At 37.4% G+C, this 19,653-nt stretch overlaps 2 protein-coding genes across 2 annotated transcripts in view; one reads left to right on the top strand and one right to left on the bottom strand.

The window, feature by feature from the left end:
* The window catches only part of LOC111584947 (ras-associated and pleckstrin homology domains-containing protein 1-like), a 194,798-nt gene that overhangs the window by 111,088 nt on the left and 64,057 nt on the right, over positions 1–19,653 (bottom strand). The window lies entirely within an intron of this gene.
* Positions 6,593–13,996, top strand: LOC129350080 (uncharacterized). The gene is made up of 5 exons (XM_055015548.1): positions 6,593–6,796; positions 8,976–9,229; positions 11,054–11,210; positions 11,300–11,472; positions 13,624–13,996. The coding sequence occupies exons 1-5, from the start codon at positions 6,637–6,639 to the stop codon at positions 13,723–13,725; spliced, it is 846 nt and encodes a 281-aa protein (XP_054871523.1). The 5' UTR covers positions 6,593–6,636; the 3' UTR covers positions 13,726–13,996.

The raw sequence follows: 19,653 nt of genomic DNA, 5'->3' as shown, positions 1-19,653 counted from the left end.
TACAGTGGAATGTTAGACCATTCTGGAAAACACTGTTGCTGTTTTTGAACAGTAAAGCATGAATATTTTCTAGTAGACTCCAAATATAAAAGAATAAAGCTGGAAATGTGCAGAACATTAAGTCATTACAGCTTTGTTTGAGCTGCAGGGGAATTAAACATCTAAAAACTGCTTCACACCAAAATAATTGACTGATATCAGAACACTGTTATCAACTCTGAGTCTGCATTTTCCTACATGTGCACATGAAAGCCCGTTATCTCAGTTTTACTAGGAACATTTCAGGGTTTAGATTCTGATTAGAAGGTTGCACTTCGTAGCAGCCTTTGCGTTGTGAAACGGTGACAGCAGTGTTTTCTGGAACTGCAGTCAGCTCAGTAAAAATTGGGTTTAACCCCCACAGAGTGTTTCCGGGCACCGCTCAGACGTGACGTCAGGAGGCGGCGAATGTCACGACTTCAGCACTTCCACCGGCGTCGATCTGAGAACGCTCTGAAAGAACTCAACCGTTTTCCGCTGCCTGCACCGAATCGCTGCACATCAGCTGCACCGGGTTTCAAAGGAATACACGCCAGACGAAAGTACCAAAATGATTGTCAGATTCCACATAACAACCTAAAATTAGCTGCGACTGCATATCACACACACACACACACACACACACACACCTACACACACTAGAAAAAGACTGGATTCTTTAATTAAAGCTGTTTTAAGGCTTTAATCAACAGTTTATCTGCTGAACGAAAGGTTTTTGTCTAAAATATGGCGCAATGTGAGGATTTAAAGCAAGTAATATTTAGTGATGCTATTATTGACATTGTTTGTGTTTATTCAACTCGGTAAATTTTATTGAAGCTGAAAGGGAGATCTGTCCAGGATGCAGCGATAAAAACTACTTCAATAAACGTGCAAATTCAATCAAGATGTTCTCAACATCATAACTGAAGCAGCATTAGTTCAACAGGTTAAATGACATCAGTGTCACTGATTTACTGCTACGAGGATTTTATTTTCTCTATATATAGTCATTAAATAATGAAAAACATGATTTTTGCTGGAGGTTTTCAAATCATTAAAGACTCACCGTGTTTCAAAACTTTCTCTCAAATGATTAAAAATGATCCAGAATGACTGAAAATTAGCAGAATGACACCAAATTTATCCAAGACGCTTTAAAAATCATCCACAATGACTTAAAATTTGTCTAAAATGTATGTAAAATATATATATATAGCGAGAGAGAGAGAGACAAAAGTGTTTCAGATTGTAGGGATGTACAGCTTGAGTAAAATCACGATCCAAAATGATTCAAAATGACTTGAAAATGGTCCAGAATTACAGAGAATTTTCTAGAAACGACGAAAATTTGTTCAGTATGACATGAAAATAGTCTCAAATGACTGGAAAATGATCCAAAATCAGTCAGAATTCCTCTCTAATTATTAATAATGATCCAGAATGACTGAAAATTAGCATAAAGACACTAAGTTTGTCCAAGATGCCATAAAAATCATCTTCTGACTAAAATTTTGTCTAAAATGACTTGAAAATGATCCAAAATTGCAGAAAATTTGTCCAGAAATACACAAAAGTTGTCAGAAATGACAAAAATGTTCAAAAAAATGATTCAAAAATTGACCCAAACTACTTAAATCTGTTCAAAATGAACTAAATATGATGTAAAATGACTTAAAACTTGCAGAATGACATGAGGGGTTAGAAGCAGAGTGGTCTGACCCATAAAAACCTGAGTTTTCTATAATCCCTGTGATATTCTCTGGTCTAGATTTTAGTGTCAGAGTGGTCTAACCCATAACCCAGATACAGCGTTACAATGGAATGTTAGACCATTCTGGAAAACACTAAACTCTGAACACATTTTTCTCAGAAACTACAGAAAGTGGGTCAGACCATTCTGCTTCTAATTATTATTATTATTATTCTAATTATTGTCCAAGATGCTTCAGAAATGATCCAAAATAACTCAAAATTTGCCTAAAATGACTTGAAAATGATCCAGAATTACAGAAAAGTTTCCAGAAATGATCTAAAACAACGACAATTTACTCAGAATGACATGAAAATACTCTAAAATGACGGGAAAATGATCCAAAATTGCAGAAAACGTGTCCAGAATTGCACAAAAGTTGTCAGAAATGACAAAAACTTTCCCAAAATGACTCAAAAACCTGTTTAGAATGAATTGAAAATTATTTAAAATTACTGAAAACTTGTCGACTCTGGAGGTTTTTAAATCATGAAGACTGAGTGTGTTTTAAAACTAACCTCATCTGAAACCTAAAGTTGTTCATTTTGGTCTCTGGAAAGAATTTTAAAAAGTCTTGGGATTAAAGTTGGTCAATAGATGGTCAATTCAAGAATCCGAGTCAGCGATTCAGTCTGGAAGAACATGTGAGAAATGGTCCCAGGAAGAGTTTGATTTGTTTTGTTTTCCATAAAATGACGCCTCAGTGATGTTTATGTTCAGTCTACTGGGTATAAATGTTAGTTACACAAAGACGTTGGTTGGAAATGTTGTCAGAAGTTGTATCTGAATCAGAAACAGCGACGGATTTGGATGAAATTCCCAAGGAAGGTAAGAAATGACAAAGACCATAAGAATGTCTTCAATTTAAGCCTACAAGAGAACCTACAAGAGAGAACCTACAAGAGAAAACCTACGAGAAAAGTCCACTGGACTTCTCTGGACTTCTCTTGTAGGTTCTTGAAAACGTTCCACCTCTCATCCATCTTCAAGAACCAAGTCCAGTTGAACAATCCTGTTGTTTCTGTGCACAACTTCCAGTTTTCTTTCCTCTAAAATTCTTATTTTTACTTGGCCAAGGAACGCAGCAGAGTTATGTGACAGCATCACTGTAACCATGACAACCAGTGAACACTACATCAGCTGCCTGCTGACGATCACACGATTGAGATCCTACTACAAATCCACCGCTGAGGACCACGGATGTTTGTAACTGTGAATAATTACTATATTTTAAAGAATTTTTTAATAGTTTAAAGACATTTTAAAGTCATTTTGAATCAATTTTTAGTCTTTTTTTTAACTCTTCTCAGCCATCCTAGACCATTAACTCATTTTGGATAGTTTTTGATCAGTTAAGGAGGATTATTTGAGTAAGTTCTGGACTAATTTGAGTCATTTTGCACATATTTTGGGTCATTTTAGACAAATTTTGACAACATTTATAGAACATACTTCTTTTCTGAGGTCAGATTTGAGTCATTCTCTACGTGTTTTTATACTTTTTAGTCATTTCTGGAACCCTTCTAAGCCATCCTAGATGTTTAACTCATTGTGGACAGATTGTGAACAGGAAAAGAGGATTTCTTGAGCAAGTTCTGGACAAATTTCTAATAATTTTGGACAAAATTGGAGATTTGTTAAAGATTTCTGTATCATTGCCAGATAGCAGCACAGCGTCACTGTCACTATGACAACCAGTGAACACTACATCAGCTGATTGTGATCCTACTACAAATCCACCACTGAGGACTTATCAGGACTTATGCATCAGAAGTCACACAAGGAACAATTGATAAAATTGTGGGATTGTTTCCCATCAATTCCCGCTACATATTTAGGTCACGTTATTCGGTATCCGTACATAACGTACACATGCAGAACACACGCCTGAGCTCAGAGCAAGGTCATTTTAATTAAAGATTTCATCCATTGGAAATGATCCAAAGACTGAGCAGCCTTGGAGGAGGACTGATCTCTGAGTGCTTTTCTTGTTTCTGTTGACACGCCTTCATTAGACGCACGTTTCTTTCACTGGTTATATTTTCATGCATGTATTACGAGTTATAAATTGTGTAAATAAATCCTTCAGTCAGGTTCCTGTTCTGTTGACTGAAGCTGTGGGTTGCAGGAAGAAAACTGTAGATGAACTAAATGTTCCACCTGCAGCCTAAATATCCTAAATCAATCCTAACTCCACAGAACCAGCTGGTATCAGAACATTAAATCACTGTAACCTGGTTATTTACAGATTCAGAGCAGCTGCACATATTCTGAAAGTAGAACTGCAGGGAATAATTATTAAAATATTTGTTGTTTTCTTTACAAAGTTGACACAAAAGGCCGAACTTTGTCATAGCGGTTAAAAAAAGTCATCTTTTTTTCTCAGAGACATGAAAAAAGTCTTAAATCAATACAATAAACTGTGTTTAAAAAAACAGAAATTCAGAAAACATGTTTTAGGTATTCTGTTCATAAACTGTAAATGTAAAGTTAACAGATAATCCAAATTCAAACATTACTCAATAAACCTGAAAGCCGTTGTTAACCAGAACCAGCAGATCAGCGTCCATTATGACCTGAAGAACAAAATGCTGTTTAGCTCCACCAAGAAAATGGACACATATTATTATATATTATTGTTATATTTGTTTTTAAAGCTGTTTATCAACTGGTGATGCAGTTTAAGAATTACTGAGGAATTTTAATGTAATTTAACTTAAAGACAACTGAGCTGATGTTTGTGAAGTTCACCCTCCACTAAGCATTAATGACTTGTCATTTAGTCTATTTGTCGTCATTTTACGTCTTTATGGTTGTTTTTCTTCCATTTTCTGTCACCTTCAGGGCATTTTTTGTCTGATTTTAGTCATTTTTTCGTGTCTTTATGGTTGTTTTTGTCAAAGTTGGGTGGTTTTATGTCCCATTCTGTATATTTAGTTTTGCTTATACTCAACTTTTTGTCCATCAGTTTGAATAAAATGCGGAAACACAACTTCTCTGACATCCGCTAGTTTGGAGTTGACTCCCAGTAAAAGTTCAGTAAGTGTTAAATAAGCTGAAGTCTCTTTTGTCTCTTATTGTTAATTTTGTGACTTCTTGTGGTTGCTTTGGTTCCATTTTGATTGTTTTGTGTGTGGTTTTAGTAAATTTGCATCCACTTGGAACCTCTTTGGTCATTTTCTATCTCATAATGTTAATTTTGTGTCTGTTTGAGGTCATTTTGATTCTCTTCATGGTTGTTTTTGTCTCAGTTTGGTCTTTCTGTCACATTTTGATTCTTTTTCATCCTTTTCTAATGCTTTTTTTCAGTTTTGGGTAATTTTATGTTCATTTTGTCCCAATTTGTTCATCTTATCTCACATCTTGATTGCTTTGCATTTCTCTCTAACCATTCTTAGTTATTTGTGGTCATTTTGTAGCTCAATTTTGTATGCAAATTTTACACTAGACGTTTTGTAAGTGAGCTGTAGCCACATCTCCGCCTCTTGGCTGTATTTAGATGTAAAGTTTTCAGATTCTTTTAGACAATCAGTGTTTCGTTGCATCTCCAGGTGTGCTGGTTTGATTAGTTTGGTGAAGTTGTTGTTTGGAAGTGAAAGAATCCTCCTCACTTCTGACATTTCACACAGTTTTCTGAAGAAAAACATTCATGACATTTTGAGTGTGAAGGAGCTTCTACTGTACGTCCCACTCACAGCGTTTGTTCTCCCTGCAGCTTTCATCTCACTCTGGTTTCTGCTCTTTATTTACATCAGGTTAAAAAGACAGAGAGGGAGTCGCGTTGACGTAGATCTTTAACCCTAACAAGCACCTGGCTGGGTTTAAAAAGGTCTTAAGTTCAAACCTTTTTTACCTGGAATTAAATCTTTGTCACAGCTGTGCTGCTGCAGCAGAGAGGAAAAGAAAAACCAACAGTAACTGGAATTAAAAGCAGAATATAAACAACTATACCAACAGAGGAGAACAAAAAGGGATTGAAAACTCTGATAAAATGCTTGAAAGACCAGCATTCAGGAGGATTCTCACGTTTTGGTGAAGACATGAATAAAAACATGAAATTAACAGCTTTTTAGATGGAAAAACACCTGAAAAAATGTGTTTTTAGATTTTACAGACGACTGTTCTGTTCTCTGGCAGGGAAAATTCACAAACCACAAGCTAATATTCACAGAGCAGAATTTTCCACATCAACAAGTCATTTGTGCTCTTTGTTTTCCACTCATCTGCCTCGAGCCTGAGCACATTACATCTTTTAAAGCATATTGATCTATTTTTAGCTTTTGAAACCTCCAGAAAGCTGCAGATCTTCAAGCTGAGCTTTGCTGAAAGGTCTGGAAACTTGTTCCACTGCAGATTTTGGATGAGCGCTGGAGAATGGATGAATGCTGGCGGTGCATGAACCAGTAGAAAGTTGCATTTGAACTGTTGTAAAGTTGTTCATGGGCGTTGATGCTGAAACTGCAAAGCTGCTGAGCCAAACAAGTTTCACCCTGATCTTCATTTGCAAGTTTGCCACAGTGATGCATGAGAAACGCTGCTTTGCTACACCCATCCACAGCTTTATCTTCTTAATGTGAGTTTCTCTAAATTTAACTGACCTGAAATCAGTTTTCACCATCATTTTTGGACTTTTCTGACTATTGAGCAGCTTCTTCTGAACTTTTCCACTGAGTCGAAGCTGCTTTTAATAAAATTTCTGAAATTAGCTTTTCTCAGCGTCCCTGCAGAACCACAGCCGCCTAAACTCGCCGTCTCTCTTTACTGGCAAAACACCATCATCATTTCCTGCCGCCACACAGTTTCCATGACAGCTGAGGGAAATGTGCGACTATAAAGGTGAGTTTCACTGTTTTTGCTGGGTTTTTATGAATTTGGCTCACAGCGAGGGTGTGTTTCACCGGCGTTCAGTGATTTTCTGTGGCTTTCTGTGTAACAGTGTGAAATACTGTAGGATGTTCCTGACTGAGGGTATGATGGGATGGATTGTGCTGACAGTCCTCAGCCTGTGTCGGCCTGTGTGGAGCAGTGAGTATAAACTGACTTTTACTGAGCTTTTTTTTTTTTTTTTTTTTTTTTGACAGTTTTGTGAAGAAATGAAAGAACCAAAGTCATAAAAACATCAAAAAAATAGTTTAAAATTCTCTGAGGGACAAAAAGAATCCAGTCTGAGGGCAGTAAATGTTGCACAGTACTTCAAATCAATTCTTCCTTTACTTGGGACACAAAGAACCTCTAAGGTTAACAGGTACTGGATTGTATGCTGTAGTTTATTATTACTTCCAGTGTTGATTAATCTGCCGACTGGTTTCTCGATTAATTGCCAAAAGTGGCTGCCAGAGTCCAACATGATGTCATCAAATGCAAAATATTCACTTTACTGTCACAGAAAAAGAAAGAAAGCAGAAAAAGAATCACATGTAAGAAGCTGTAGTCAGAGGAATGATGAATTAATCACCAAAATAGTCAGAGATTAACTTAATAGTTGACAGATACGCAAGAAACCTACTTAACTTTAACCTACTTACATTTGTAATTTTTGATCTAGGTGTTAAATATGAATCTTTGAAGTTTCTTAAGACTTTACAAAAATGATGTGGTTACCATCAAAGGTTTGATGATATAAGAAGAGGTGAAGAAAATCATTTCCTATTCTGTTTTTATTAACTGGTATAGAAGTGATACTTGGAGGAAGATTGAAGACAAACCAGAGTCTGAACTGGAGTGGAGTCTGAGAGATAAAACACAGAATCATCTACAAAAATAAGCTTTACAGTAACGAGTAGGAAGGTGTTAGAATTTGAATTTTGTAATTTTCAGTGTACCCAGACTAGAACTCTGTGGCATCCCATAACTAATGACAACAGTGGAACCAACTGATTCTGATTTCATCTGGACACAGAGATTATAGTTTGTTGTAGGACTGTATCGTCAACAAATGCTTTAGATAGAAATACTCAGTCATAAATTAGCCAAAGACTTCCAGAATGTACATTTACTCAAGTACTGTACTTCAGGAAGTAGTTTTGTACTTGTACTATGTAAACACTCCTATATTTATTTTAAAGCTCTAAGTTACAAATTATTTAGCAGATTCGGATTAATAAAATTAAATAAAAATAAATGATGCAATATTACTGTAGATTGAGCTACCCAGCATGAATCCACGAATCAATAATTATAATACAATTCTAAAATACATATGCTTCTGGAATTAGCTGTTCCGCTGGACTTTAGATATTTCAAGTATATTTTAATGCTTATACTTTTGGACTTTAACTTTAGCAGGATTTTGAATGCAGGACTTTTACTTGTGACAGTGTATTTGTTCGAAATATTACTGCAACCTCTAGTTGACTGAAGGCTCTAAATACTTCTTCCACCACTGATCTTCTGCACAGTTCACAGAAAAACTCACAAACTGTCACGAACTGTCTTTTTTCATGTTTTTTGAACTTTTTTGTTTTTTTAAACCTTTTTAGAACTTTTATTATTTTATTTTTATTTATTAAAATTGCCTTGCTGTCTGTTTATTCGTCTTCTTTTGCTTTTCCTGGCACAGCACTTTGTAAATTCCTGCTTTTGAAGCTGCTATATCAGAAAGTACCGATTATTAATATTAATAAACGTTTGGTCAACTGTCTTCTGACAATTTCCACTAAGGTCATGATTTAGCTGCGTTTTTTTCGGTCAAACCAGTAATCTATGCAGCAGTATGAGGAGATAAGTGATGGCTAAACCTCTGCAAACTGGTCGTGGTAATATTATGGTCTGCTGTATGTGATATAATGGGACATTTTACAGCTTGAGACAAAGCAAGAGTACAGGAAAGCTGCAGATTAACAACTTAAATCTGACTTTCAGCCTCCCGAATATCTTTGCTGTCAAGACAAGTTGTTAAGTGTTTTTAAGGCTTTGGAAGAATGATGTGGTTACCATCTAAAGGTTCAATGACTCAGGTGGAGAAAATCATTTCCTTTTCTGCTTTTATTAACTGGTTTCGAAGTGATGCTTGAAAAGTAGATTGAAGACAAATCAGAATCAGGGCCGGAGTGGAGTCTGAGAGATAAAACACAGTATCATCTGCAAAGAAAATGACTTTTGACACGCTGAGTTGGCAGAGTTGTTATTTAATAATATTGTGATTACTATTAATTAATATCAAGTGCCTGCTTACTAATTCTAGGTACTGACAAATCTGTTCCAGCTGTGAAAGTGACCCAGCCCTACAGAGTGCTGAGCACCGACGGTACAGCACAGATCCAGTGTGTCGTCCATCCCCGTCCATCCTACCACCAGATTGAACCTTCCCATGACCAGAACACGTCATACCCCTTTCCTGACCCCGAGGAGCTCAGCGTGACCCTGCTGAAGGGCCTCCATGGTTCCCAGGAACTCTGCTCATCCAGTATCAACTTCCTCCAGAAGCCAAATGAGACGGATGTGAAGCAGGAGGGGGAGGTAAGAACGTAATCTAACATTAAAAACACATTTTTTATCTGCCTCTCATTGATAGACATATTTATTTTTATAGATTTTCCAAGTGAGGTTCAACTGGAAAGGAGCCAATCATGTACCTTTGTGCATCATTTAACTACATTTGAAGAAAGCTAGTTTGGATTTAAATAATTATTCATGTCTTTGGGGGCTATCCTCCATCAAACCACAACAGAAAACATACTATATTTAACTAAAACGTGAAATTAACTTAAAACACTGAGTTAGGAGTTATGACCCCAGCATAACTTTATTTGTCCCGTCAGGTGCCAATTAGCAAACAGAGAGAATAACTGAATTGTTTTCACATAAATCATGATAACATAAAAAGAGTGTTCGTGGCTAGAGCGCCCTCTAGGGACAGCAGATACCTCAGAGTACTGGTGTGTTCAATGTAATGAGCCACATGGACACGATTTTGATGTAATTTATTCCTAGAAAAGGTGAATTTGTCTGTCGATATTATAGCAATGTTCAAATCAAGTTGAATATATTCATGTAAGCAATTACAACAATAATAAAAAACAAATAAAATCAAAGTGGTTCGCCTTCTAGAAAACATGAATGTGTTCAGTTAAAGATAAGATACGATAAGACAAGATGAGATGAGATCCTTTATTTTTATAAGAACTTCACTGAACTTTCACCTTGGAAATTTACAATCAATGACCTTTAGATAAAGATAAATTCTGAGTTGACAATTTGGTTGGAAGTTTGCAGTAAATTAATGATTACAGGAGTTGTTTCTGTACAACTGGAGAGGAAGTCAGTGGTGAGCATTTCAAATGTCACCAAAAAGAAGATGTGAATTAGGCCCGTTTCCATTAGCTGCTTTGGAGCGAATAAACTAGGCGATGTAGTGCCATCAGAAGGTGGAGCTATAGGCTACATGAGTGGAATAAGTAGATGAAACAAAACCTAATGTTAGTCCTAAACAGATGAAAATAAGCTAAACTTTGTCCAAGTAAGAAAGAAAAAAGAAGAGAAGGTGTGTCCTTCTCTTATGAAACGCAACAACTCTGTTTAGAAAAAGTCAAAAGCCACCTCAAAGTTGGGGAGTTTTCTTTAATTCTGCCATTTCCATTAACTTTATCTAATTCAAAATTTATAACTAAAGTGAGCATAAAAATACGCTATGGAGACACATGGACACACTTAGTAGTCTTCCTAATAGATCTTTTGGTCAGAAAACACAATGTTAAAGGGTGAAAATGTAGCAATAAGAAGTCTGTTAAAAATGTGGTGGAACTTATGAAAAATTTTGTATTTTTCCACCAATATCCTGCTGCATTGGAAATGGGTAGATGGTTTATCCAGAACTCAGCCTCGACAGGGTGTATGAACGCTACAGTCACTGGCCAACCATCAGACATGGAGTGGGGCCCCGTGTAAATGTTAGGCGTAAAGTTGACATTTCCTGCACCTGCAGGACAACACAGACGAACTGGCTGTGCCTCTCCTCTGATCAAAATGTACTGCAGGCTGGAGAAGCACTTGATAAGTACAAGGACAACCCAAGTTGCTTTAAACATCCTGGCTTGAAGATCAGCCCATCAAATCTAGAGAAACTGAAGAGACGGTGGAGACGCCTCTCTACCACTATCGATAAAATCTAGCTGATCTTCTTCCGCATAGTCGGTAACGACTGAAGCTGTCCTGAACTGAAACTGATCCTGCTCCAAGAACTGTCTTTTTCCTGTCTTTTTGCTCTTGAAAACGGTGCTGAATATTGCTCCTGACTCAGATGACCTCCTGGGCTGATCAGAGCTGGTTTAATGTGTGTTTCAGGTGCAGTGTTCTGCTCAGGCCACAGATGGCGCTGTGACGGTGTCAGTGTCCGGACTGAAAGCCACAGACACAGATCTGTATCGCTGTGAGATTCAGATTTTCTACCCGCCTCCATATCTGCGGTTCACCGGCAATGGAACACTGATCCACGTCCTCGGTTAGACGGCCACATCTGAAACTCTGACAGCATCAATCACGTTTCTGTTCATCTGATCTTCTCTCATTGATGTGTTCTTTGGTCCACAGATCACTCAGGTTGTCCTGTACAGGAAGCTCAGAAACAGATTTCACACCAGAGTGAAGAAGACGAGGAGGAGACTGATTTACCAGTTGTTAAGAGCTCGGCAGCAGATGGCGTTCCTGTTCTAGCCCTTCTCATCGTGATCATGTGTGTCCTCGTCGTCATGATCTACTTCCAGGTCGGGACATTTATTCATTTTTCTTTTCTCAGTTGAGGCAGTGAAAAAGTGGAATTCATCCCCACAAACATTAAAGATTCAAGAAGCTCTGCGGTGTTTAAGCCAGCATCAAGGTCTGGCTGACGTTAGAATGAAACTGTCACTACTAATAACAAGAAGAGTACTCAGAGAGCGCAGTCCTCCTCCAAGGCTGCTCATTCCCCCAAATGGCACTGTCAGAAATGCATGTTTATTAGTTATTATTCATCAGAAATCACAGCACCATAGAATGTGTCCATTTAATATAGATGTTCCCACAAACTAAATGACCTTGTGCTGAGCACAGGTGTGTGTTCTGCATGTGTACGTTATGTACGGATACCAGATCACGTGACCTAAATATGTAGCGGGTGGCAGGAATTGATGGGACTCAGAAACACCCCCACAATTTAATCAGTTGTTCCTTGGATCATTTCTGATGGATAAGTCCTGGTAAGTCCTCAGTGGTGGATTTGTAGTAGGATCACAATCATGTGATCGTCAGCAGGCAGCTGAGTTGTGTTCATTTGTTGTCATGGTTACAGTGACACCGTGCTGCTATCTGGCAACGATACAGAAATCTTTAACAAATCCGTGGATCCAGACTATAAGCTGCATCACTGCCAAAATCTAATCACTTGGTCCTTGTGTCATTTCTGAGCTTCCCTAGAAATTTTATCCAAATCTGTTAGTCTGTTTTTGAGCAATGTTGTGCACAGATGGAATAACAGACGGAGGAACAAACGTATGCCCATCGTCATATAACTCCGCCAAGGAACAAGTGTTGTATTATTTTCTGTAATTTTGCGGGTTAGGGGTTAGGGGGTTAGGGTTAGGGTTAGTGTCAGTGACAACAGATGCTGATTAGCGGCTAGCACACTAATAAACAAATAAACTTCATTTGAATTCATGGTAATGACGGTGATGATCAAAATGACTATGTACTCTTATTAGTTTTAGTCGACTCAGACATTTTCGCACTAATTACTAGTGTTTTGTTGAATTCGTACGGTGCTAACGTGGCATTAGTAACAGAAAAGCAACATGTTGGTTCCACGGATCCCTCTCACATTTTAACATTAAAACTCTTTTGTTATAAAAAGATATTTTTCACACTAAGATCAAATATGATAATTGTATAACAAGATTTTAATATTTATTTTGTTTCAATGCATAACTCAGATGAATTGAAGAGTATGGCTCATTTACATGAATTTATTAGGATCTACTTCATGTTTGTTTTGGGTCATGTCACAATAAACTCAACACCACAGATGAAATATAGAATATAAAAGAACAAAAGTAAACCTGAAAATTAAAAATGTTAGTAAAAGGTAGTAAACAGGTTTTTCTTTGTTGTGGCAGAAATATGCTTCAATGGATCAGACTCTTGTGGGCGAAAAAAAACACATACTAAATGTGTTGTAGCAGTGGTGGGAGTAATGTCAGCAGTAATACCAGCTGTAGGTTCAGAGGGAGCAGTAAAAGGGGCAATTATAGCAGTAATTAGGGTATTTATTATCAACTGGGAAACTGCCTTGGGGGCCCCAAAAGCCACATTTAATTGTTTACTGTTTTATTGGTTTTATTTTGTTGGAATATTCCAATATGAGCTTTAGCAGACTTAGTTGTATCACAAGGTTGAACTTTATTGTAAATTTTAAGTCTATCTTATTTTTTTTTAATATATTTAATCCCTGATGATGTTTTTTTCTCTATATACACTGCTTTTGATTTTTATTCCTCGTTCACAGGACTGTGTACGTTTTTGAGCGTTTTTTGCTGGAAAAACATTTTGTAAGGACGGTCTTCCTACAAGAGTCTCTTCTAAGTTAAAAGACAGTTATTTAGCTAACGCAGTCCTTACATGGTGCAAATAGTAAACGGGTTGTAGAAGGTCAGTTTTAGTCTGAATGGCTTTAAGGAAAATTTAAGTTTATTAACAGAAACGTGTACTGGTCGTTGTGTGATCAGGAAAACATTCGGTTAAAATAAACTCGAATCATCCTTTAAATCTTCTAGACGCCTGCAGCATCAGAGGAGTTTGACAGTCTTCTTCAGCTGTCTATATCGTCTACTAGAAGATAATCTTCCTGTGATTTCTACTGCATTAAATGCGTTTTCTATCTGCAGACTCTGCAGTGTGAACGGTCAAGGAGGGAGGTCATCAGAACGGTGTCTGGAGTGATTCATAAGATGGACGCTGCTTCGTTTCCACGAGACAACATGGCGTGAATAAATCTCCCACCATCCCAGAGGAGTTTCATATCTGCCCAGAAGCATTAGAATAATGGAGAAACTGCTCATTATCACCTCTGTTTTCATAGAGGATCTTTTGTAGCCACAGATGAAAATGTCTGTCCATATTTTACTTTTTAAGTATGAAAATAATGTTTACATTATTGTAAACACAAGCTGCAAAGTTTCCATTTAGCTGTTCAGGCCTCTGTATTGCCGACATCTGCTTCTGAGAAAGGCTTTTTACTGCAGTACTGTGTACAAACTAAGTTGGTAATTCAAGAAAATGCAATGCTTTCACTCATTGTGTGCATTAAGGACAAACAAGCTGTTTGCCTGTGAGCGTATTGATCGTCACCTTCATATTTTGCTGCTATTGCAGTGTTGAGCAAATATTCATGTTGGATATTTCTTTAAAATAAAGCCTCTTGAATGAAAAACGCAGCTTTGAGTCTCTAAAAATAACAAATGCATCACCTACATGAGGGAAGGAATAAACAAATCTTAGAACAAAGAGACGGTATGAAAACATACAGTTTGAAGTGTAATGAAACTCTGCAGACTCTAGAGGCCGCTGGTGGAGCTTCAGATCATCAGTTTCTTCTCACTTCATCCACATTTCTCAGACAGTTCAGACAAGAAAGCTGCTGATTCTTTCACAGAACTGGAGTAGAACTTTAAAGTATGTTTTTAAGGTTTGTTCTAGTGATCAAGCAGAGAGCATCACAATAATCCATTTGTGTTTATCCACTGATAAAAACGTCTCATGACTTGAACTTTAGCACGTTAGCATGCTGAGGCTAATCTGATGTCCTTAGTTTAAAAAAAAAAAAAATTAAATTTTGACCTCACAGTGATGCAGGAAAAGTCAGAAGAAGTCAGGAGTCATTCCAAGCGGGACAAAATATCGGTACCAACCTTTCACGAGTACCAGCACTTGACCAAGTTCTTACACAGTTTTTCTGGGCCGCTCAGAACCATCGACTATAAAACAGGAAAACAGTGAAATAAGTCAATAGGATGCACCATCTGGGTCCACCAACATCACTGCTGGAGTACAGCAGGACTTTATTTCAGACGTCTCCATGTTCTAGTTCTGTCTGAATGCTAAATGGTTACACCCTTTATAGTGCACGCAAAGTTTCCCACAATGCACCAGGAGAAGTAGTGTACTGATGGTCACTAACCAACAATATGTCCCATCATGCATTGTGTTGAAGGAGAACGGCAGACAGACAAGAGAAGTCAGGATTGGAGGCATTTTCACAGATTTCTGATTCTGGTCATTTATAGCATTAAGACATATTTTCTATGGAACATATATTTTCTCTATGTGTAACTTGGTAAAATGAATGCAAAATAATAATTGCATGTGTCACAACACAAAGAAGAAAAGCTACATCCATTGAATAATTTTTGGGAAACACTTGGTATAATATGAATTTCCCACTACCATACATGACACTGACCTGATGTTGATTGATCTGTGTTAGTTGTGTTTGAATTGTGATTGTTCCTGATGAACGAGATTGTTTCGGTGTTTGTGTGGCTTAAAGTGTTGAAGGGGTTTAGCTAGCAACAGGCCACCATGACAGACTTCTGTAGCAATCAATGACCTCCAGTTAGCCCTAACAGACAGAGAGCTAGCATAATTTGCTGTATACTGTGTGAGCAAATTGCATACATTTTGGGATGAACTTAATATTTTTAAACCAAGATAAACTATTCCTGAAATAATCGTCTGGCTTCCGTATAAAGATAAGTGAATTCAATAAGATGAGCCAACTTTTTTGCCATGTTTGTATAACTAAATAAAATAACAATGAACTGGGTATAGCTTAAGCTAGGATTAAGGTGTATATAACTTAAATGGCTTGTTGCTATGACTAAATAGACATGTTGATTAAACTCAAAAGTATAAAGTCAAAAGTTTTAGAACGTCACAGTTTTCCCAGTTTTTTTTTTAATTGAAATTCAAATAGTTCAAGTCTCCAATAAATAGCTTGAAATGGCACAAAGGTACATGGTGAACTACCAGTGGTTAAAAAAAGTAAGGTTACCCAAAACAGAAAAATGTACATTTCAGAATATACAAAAAGGCCTTTTTCAGGGAACAGAAATGGGTTCACAACTTAAAGCTGTTCTGCAGCAATAGAGGTTGATGAAGCCTTGAAAGTTGGTGCTACTAAATCCTTCAGGTGTCCCAATTTTTCTAGATTCCTTCCAACCTCCTCTTTCTGCATAAAGTAGTGTTGGAACACACCGTAGCACCATACCCTCCAGAGCATTATTTGATCAGTACTGTACTGCAGAAAGTAGTGTGTTGCGATAAAAATGGAGAGGAAAAGGGAATTAACAATAGAAGAGACACAGACCATCATACCACTTCAAAATGGAGGTCTTTCCCACAGAGAAACAGTGAAGAAAGTCAGGTGTCAGTGACTCCAGTTTTCTTCACCATCAAAAGGCTCAGAAACTGGAGGAAACTCTGACAGGAAGAAGTCTGGAAGACCCAAAGCCACAACAGAACCAGAAGACCAGTTTGTGAGAGTCAACAGCTTGGTGATAGGAGCTCACAGGACAACAGCTTCAATGAGCTTCATAGTGGTCGGAGGAAGAAGTCTCAGTTTAACTGTGGAGAGAAGACTTGGAGCTGCAGGTTTGACTGGTGGAGTTGCAGCAGAAAGCCGTTGCTAAGACGTCAGAATCAGAAAAAGAGGCTGTCTGGACCATGAAACACCACCAATGGACTACGGAAGACTGGAAGAAGGTATTATGGACTGATGGATCAAAATCTGAAATCTTTGGTTCATCAGCAGGATTTTTCTACGGCATCAAGTAGAAAGGATGGTTCCTCAGTGCAGGACATCAACTGTCAACTTAGTGTGATTTGTGTGTCTTTTAGTGTTATTCTTGCATATTTTAGTATCATTTTTGGATCTTGTGGGGCAATTTGTGGATCTTCTAGTGTAATTTCTGGATCTTTTAGTGTCATTTTTGGATCTTTTTGTGTCGTTTGTGCACCTTTTAGTGTGGGACATCAACTGTCAAACATGGAGGAGGAAGTGTGATGGTCTGGGGATGTTCTGCTGGATCCAGGGTCGTTTCTTGTACAGAGTGAGAGGAACCCTGAACCTAAATGGCTACGACAGCATTCTGCAGCTCCATGCAGAACCCTCTGGTATGTTCTAGTTGGTCAGGGGTTCATCCTACAGAAAGATAATGACCCAAAACATCAGCCAAGCTCTGCCAGAACTACCTTAGGAAAAAAACAAGATGGGAAGCTTGAAAATATGGAGTGTCAGCACAGTCTCCAGACTGAAACCCATGGAGCTGGTTTGGGATGAACTGGACAGAAGAGTGAAAGCAAAGCAATCTATAAGTTCCACACATTTATGGGAACTTCTGCTACAGAGTTGGAATAACTTTCTGAAAAATATTTGATTTCCACTGTGGAAAGAATAAGTGTGTTCAGCTGTTATATCAGCCAAAGGAGGTGCTTTGATGAGTCAAAAGTTTAGAAGACATTTTGGTTTCTGAGTTGTTTTTTTTTTTTAACTTAATTTGTTTATTTGTTCTATGCTTTCATTTCAGAGTACAATGAGAAATTAACATGCAGAATTCCCAATAAAAAATGGATAAATTGGGGTGTTGCACAACTTTTGACCGATAGTGGATGTGTAGACAACAAGAAAAATGGTGCATGTTGTCCCCTGTGAGTTGAAGTTTTTCTGAACTGCTAAGAAATATCCACTATAAAACAGAAAAACAGCCAAATAAGTCAGTAGGATGCACCCATAAAATTTCATTGCAATCCATAAAACAGATGTTTGAGTCAGACTGCATATAAAAGGTGAAGAGCCAGTGGTCAGCCAGCAGGGGGCGACTCCTGGTAGCAAACTGAAGCCTTACTGTAGAAAAGTCTACAAGAAAATGAGCCTGCTTTTCACTTCATCTGTCACCTCAGGAAACATTTTTCTATCAAGTTTATGTTCTCAGTATCTTATTCCAAGTCCCCTCCAAAACAGCATGGTGTTCATTTAGTAAATTATGGTCCCATTTAGGGGAAAACAGACGATAAATCAGGTATGTTTTAAAAACAGGGCGACTGTGTGTGACGGCCTAATGTAAAATTCGAGGCCTTAAAATGGTCGACCATAAACGTCCATCTGGTATTTCCAGCCTTTGGTCTGTTTTCATGCTGCTGTAACAGTAAAGAAAAATCATTCAGCAGCGGTTTCTCCCCTAACTCTGCTGTGTTGGTGTTAAACCATAATAATCTACTGAATTTGTTTTTCACGCGTGGCCTGAAAAAACCTGCTGAAGAAAGAAAAAAAAAATGCTGCACTGATGGCAGATAAAAATTAAACTTTAAAAAAAAAAAAAAAAAAAAGCATTTGAGTGTTTTTGACAGACGCACAGTTTTCATTTTATCTAATCTCAAACAGGAGCAGAGGACCAATCAGAGAGCAGAATTCAGACTGTGGTTTCTACTGGTGTTACGCACAAAAGTCTTCACAGACGCACAAAACCATGAAAAACAGGATGTGGAATAACACTGCTGACTATTCTTTAGCCACATCTGATCACAGAATCCAGTTTCACAGAAAGAAACTTCATGCTAATAAAGACAATCACAGACGGCAGTGGTAAACTCAGTTGTTTGTCCTGTTCTCCAATATTTCTATTTAATTTTTATACAAGTTCAGAACCAGAAGTTTTACTTTTTACCGCGTCTTGTTTTGTTGTCTTGTCTAATGTTTTATTGTTGAAATATTATATTATATATTATTGTTGTTGTTGTAATATTATTGATAGTAGTTAAAGCTGCACAAGCCTTTAATAATCATGAACGAACTAATCAGACGTTCATAAAATGACATCTCATTAAAAAACTAATTATTCAAATATTTAAAAAATATTAAAAAAAAAACAGAAAATCAAGAAAATCTCCATCATCAGCAGATTAATGCTAATAAACTTAGAATGTCAAACTGCACAATGAAGCTCACAGTGACAGATCTGAGTAAAATGTAACTTTAGCTGGCAAATATAGGATTATTTTTCAGTTTTATGATGACTTCAACATCCATTCTGCCTCATTTTTCAGTGCTTTCACCCCCAGAAAGTCTTATTCATGCCCAACTAAGAACGACAGACGTCTAATCGGTGAAGGCTGAGGTGCTGAGATCTTGTAAAAGCACCATGTGTCACTTTCTGAAATTAAAAAAAAACAAAAAACGCCAAACTGCAGTTTGAATCTTTTGACAGATGAAGCAAAATAAGATCTCATGAGTCACATCAGCTCTGTTCACCACAGAGAACACGACACCTTTCAGTTCAGTTTGATTTATACAGCAGTTAACTGTAATAGAAGTCACCCTTATTTAAACAACACATTTACAGCAGCTGAGCCAAAGTTTACCCAACAGCTACTGAATTCACCAGAGTTACATCAATAAGTAACATAGTAAGTCACATTGGGGCACTTTTCATGGAAAGGTCAAGACGTCATAATAATTATAGAAAGCAGGTCTGTAGTATTCAGATCGATTTATTCGTCAATTGACATCCAACCAAATTCTGACTGAACAACCTCTAGTGTGAATTTCATAAAGAGAAAAGCTTTACATTAGATTAAATCCCTATTTTTGGACTACCTGTGAACACTCCAACATTTTCACAAGTCTGAACCGACCCGACCTGACCTGACTTTTCAACATGGAGTTGATTTCCAAACTAACAGGATCCATGTATGAGTTGAATAGTAATAACAATATGAGCCACAAAATGACCAAAAACAGAAAGAAAGGTTACAAAGTGGTGCAAAACAAACAAGATGTGACACAAAACAGCTAAAAATTGGACAAAAACAACCAAAAAGAGCCACACTGACCAAAATAGAACACAAAAAGAACCAGAGAC

Source organism: Amphiprion ocellaris, chromosome 11 (genome assembly GCF_022539595.1).
Source record: "Amphiprion ocellaris isolate individual 3 ecotype Okinawa chromosome 11, ASM2253959v1, whole genome shotgun sequence".
NCBI classification, from domain to species: domain Eukaryota; kingdom Metazoa; phylum Chordata; class Actinopteri; family Pomacentridae; genus Amphiprion; species Amphiprion ocellaris.
The sequence above is the reverse complement of the archived record's forward strand: the minus strand, read 5'-3'. Positions and strand labels throughout refer to the sequence as shown.

Bases quoted from the DNA above. Each gene is read 5' to 3' on its own strand.
- LOC129350080 (XM_055015548.1), top strand. From the start codon at position 6,637: ATGAATTTGGCTCACAGCGAGGGTGTGTTTCACCGGCGTTCAGTGATT. The intron at 6,797-8,975 runs GTGAGTATAAAC...AATCTGTTCCAG, and splicing joins GTGTCGGCCTGTGTGGAGCA to CTGTGAAAGTGACCCAGCCC. The intron at 11,473-13,623 runs GTCGGGACATTT...TTCTATCTGCAG, and splicing joins TCGTCATGATCTACTTCCAG to ACTCTGCAGTGTGAACGGTC.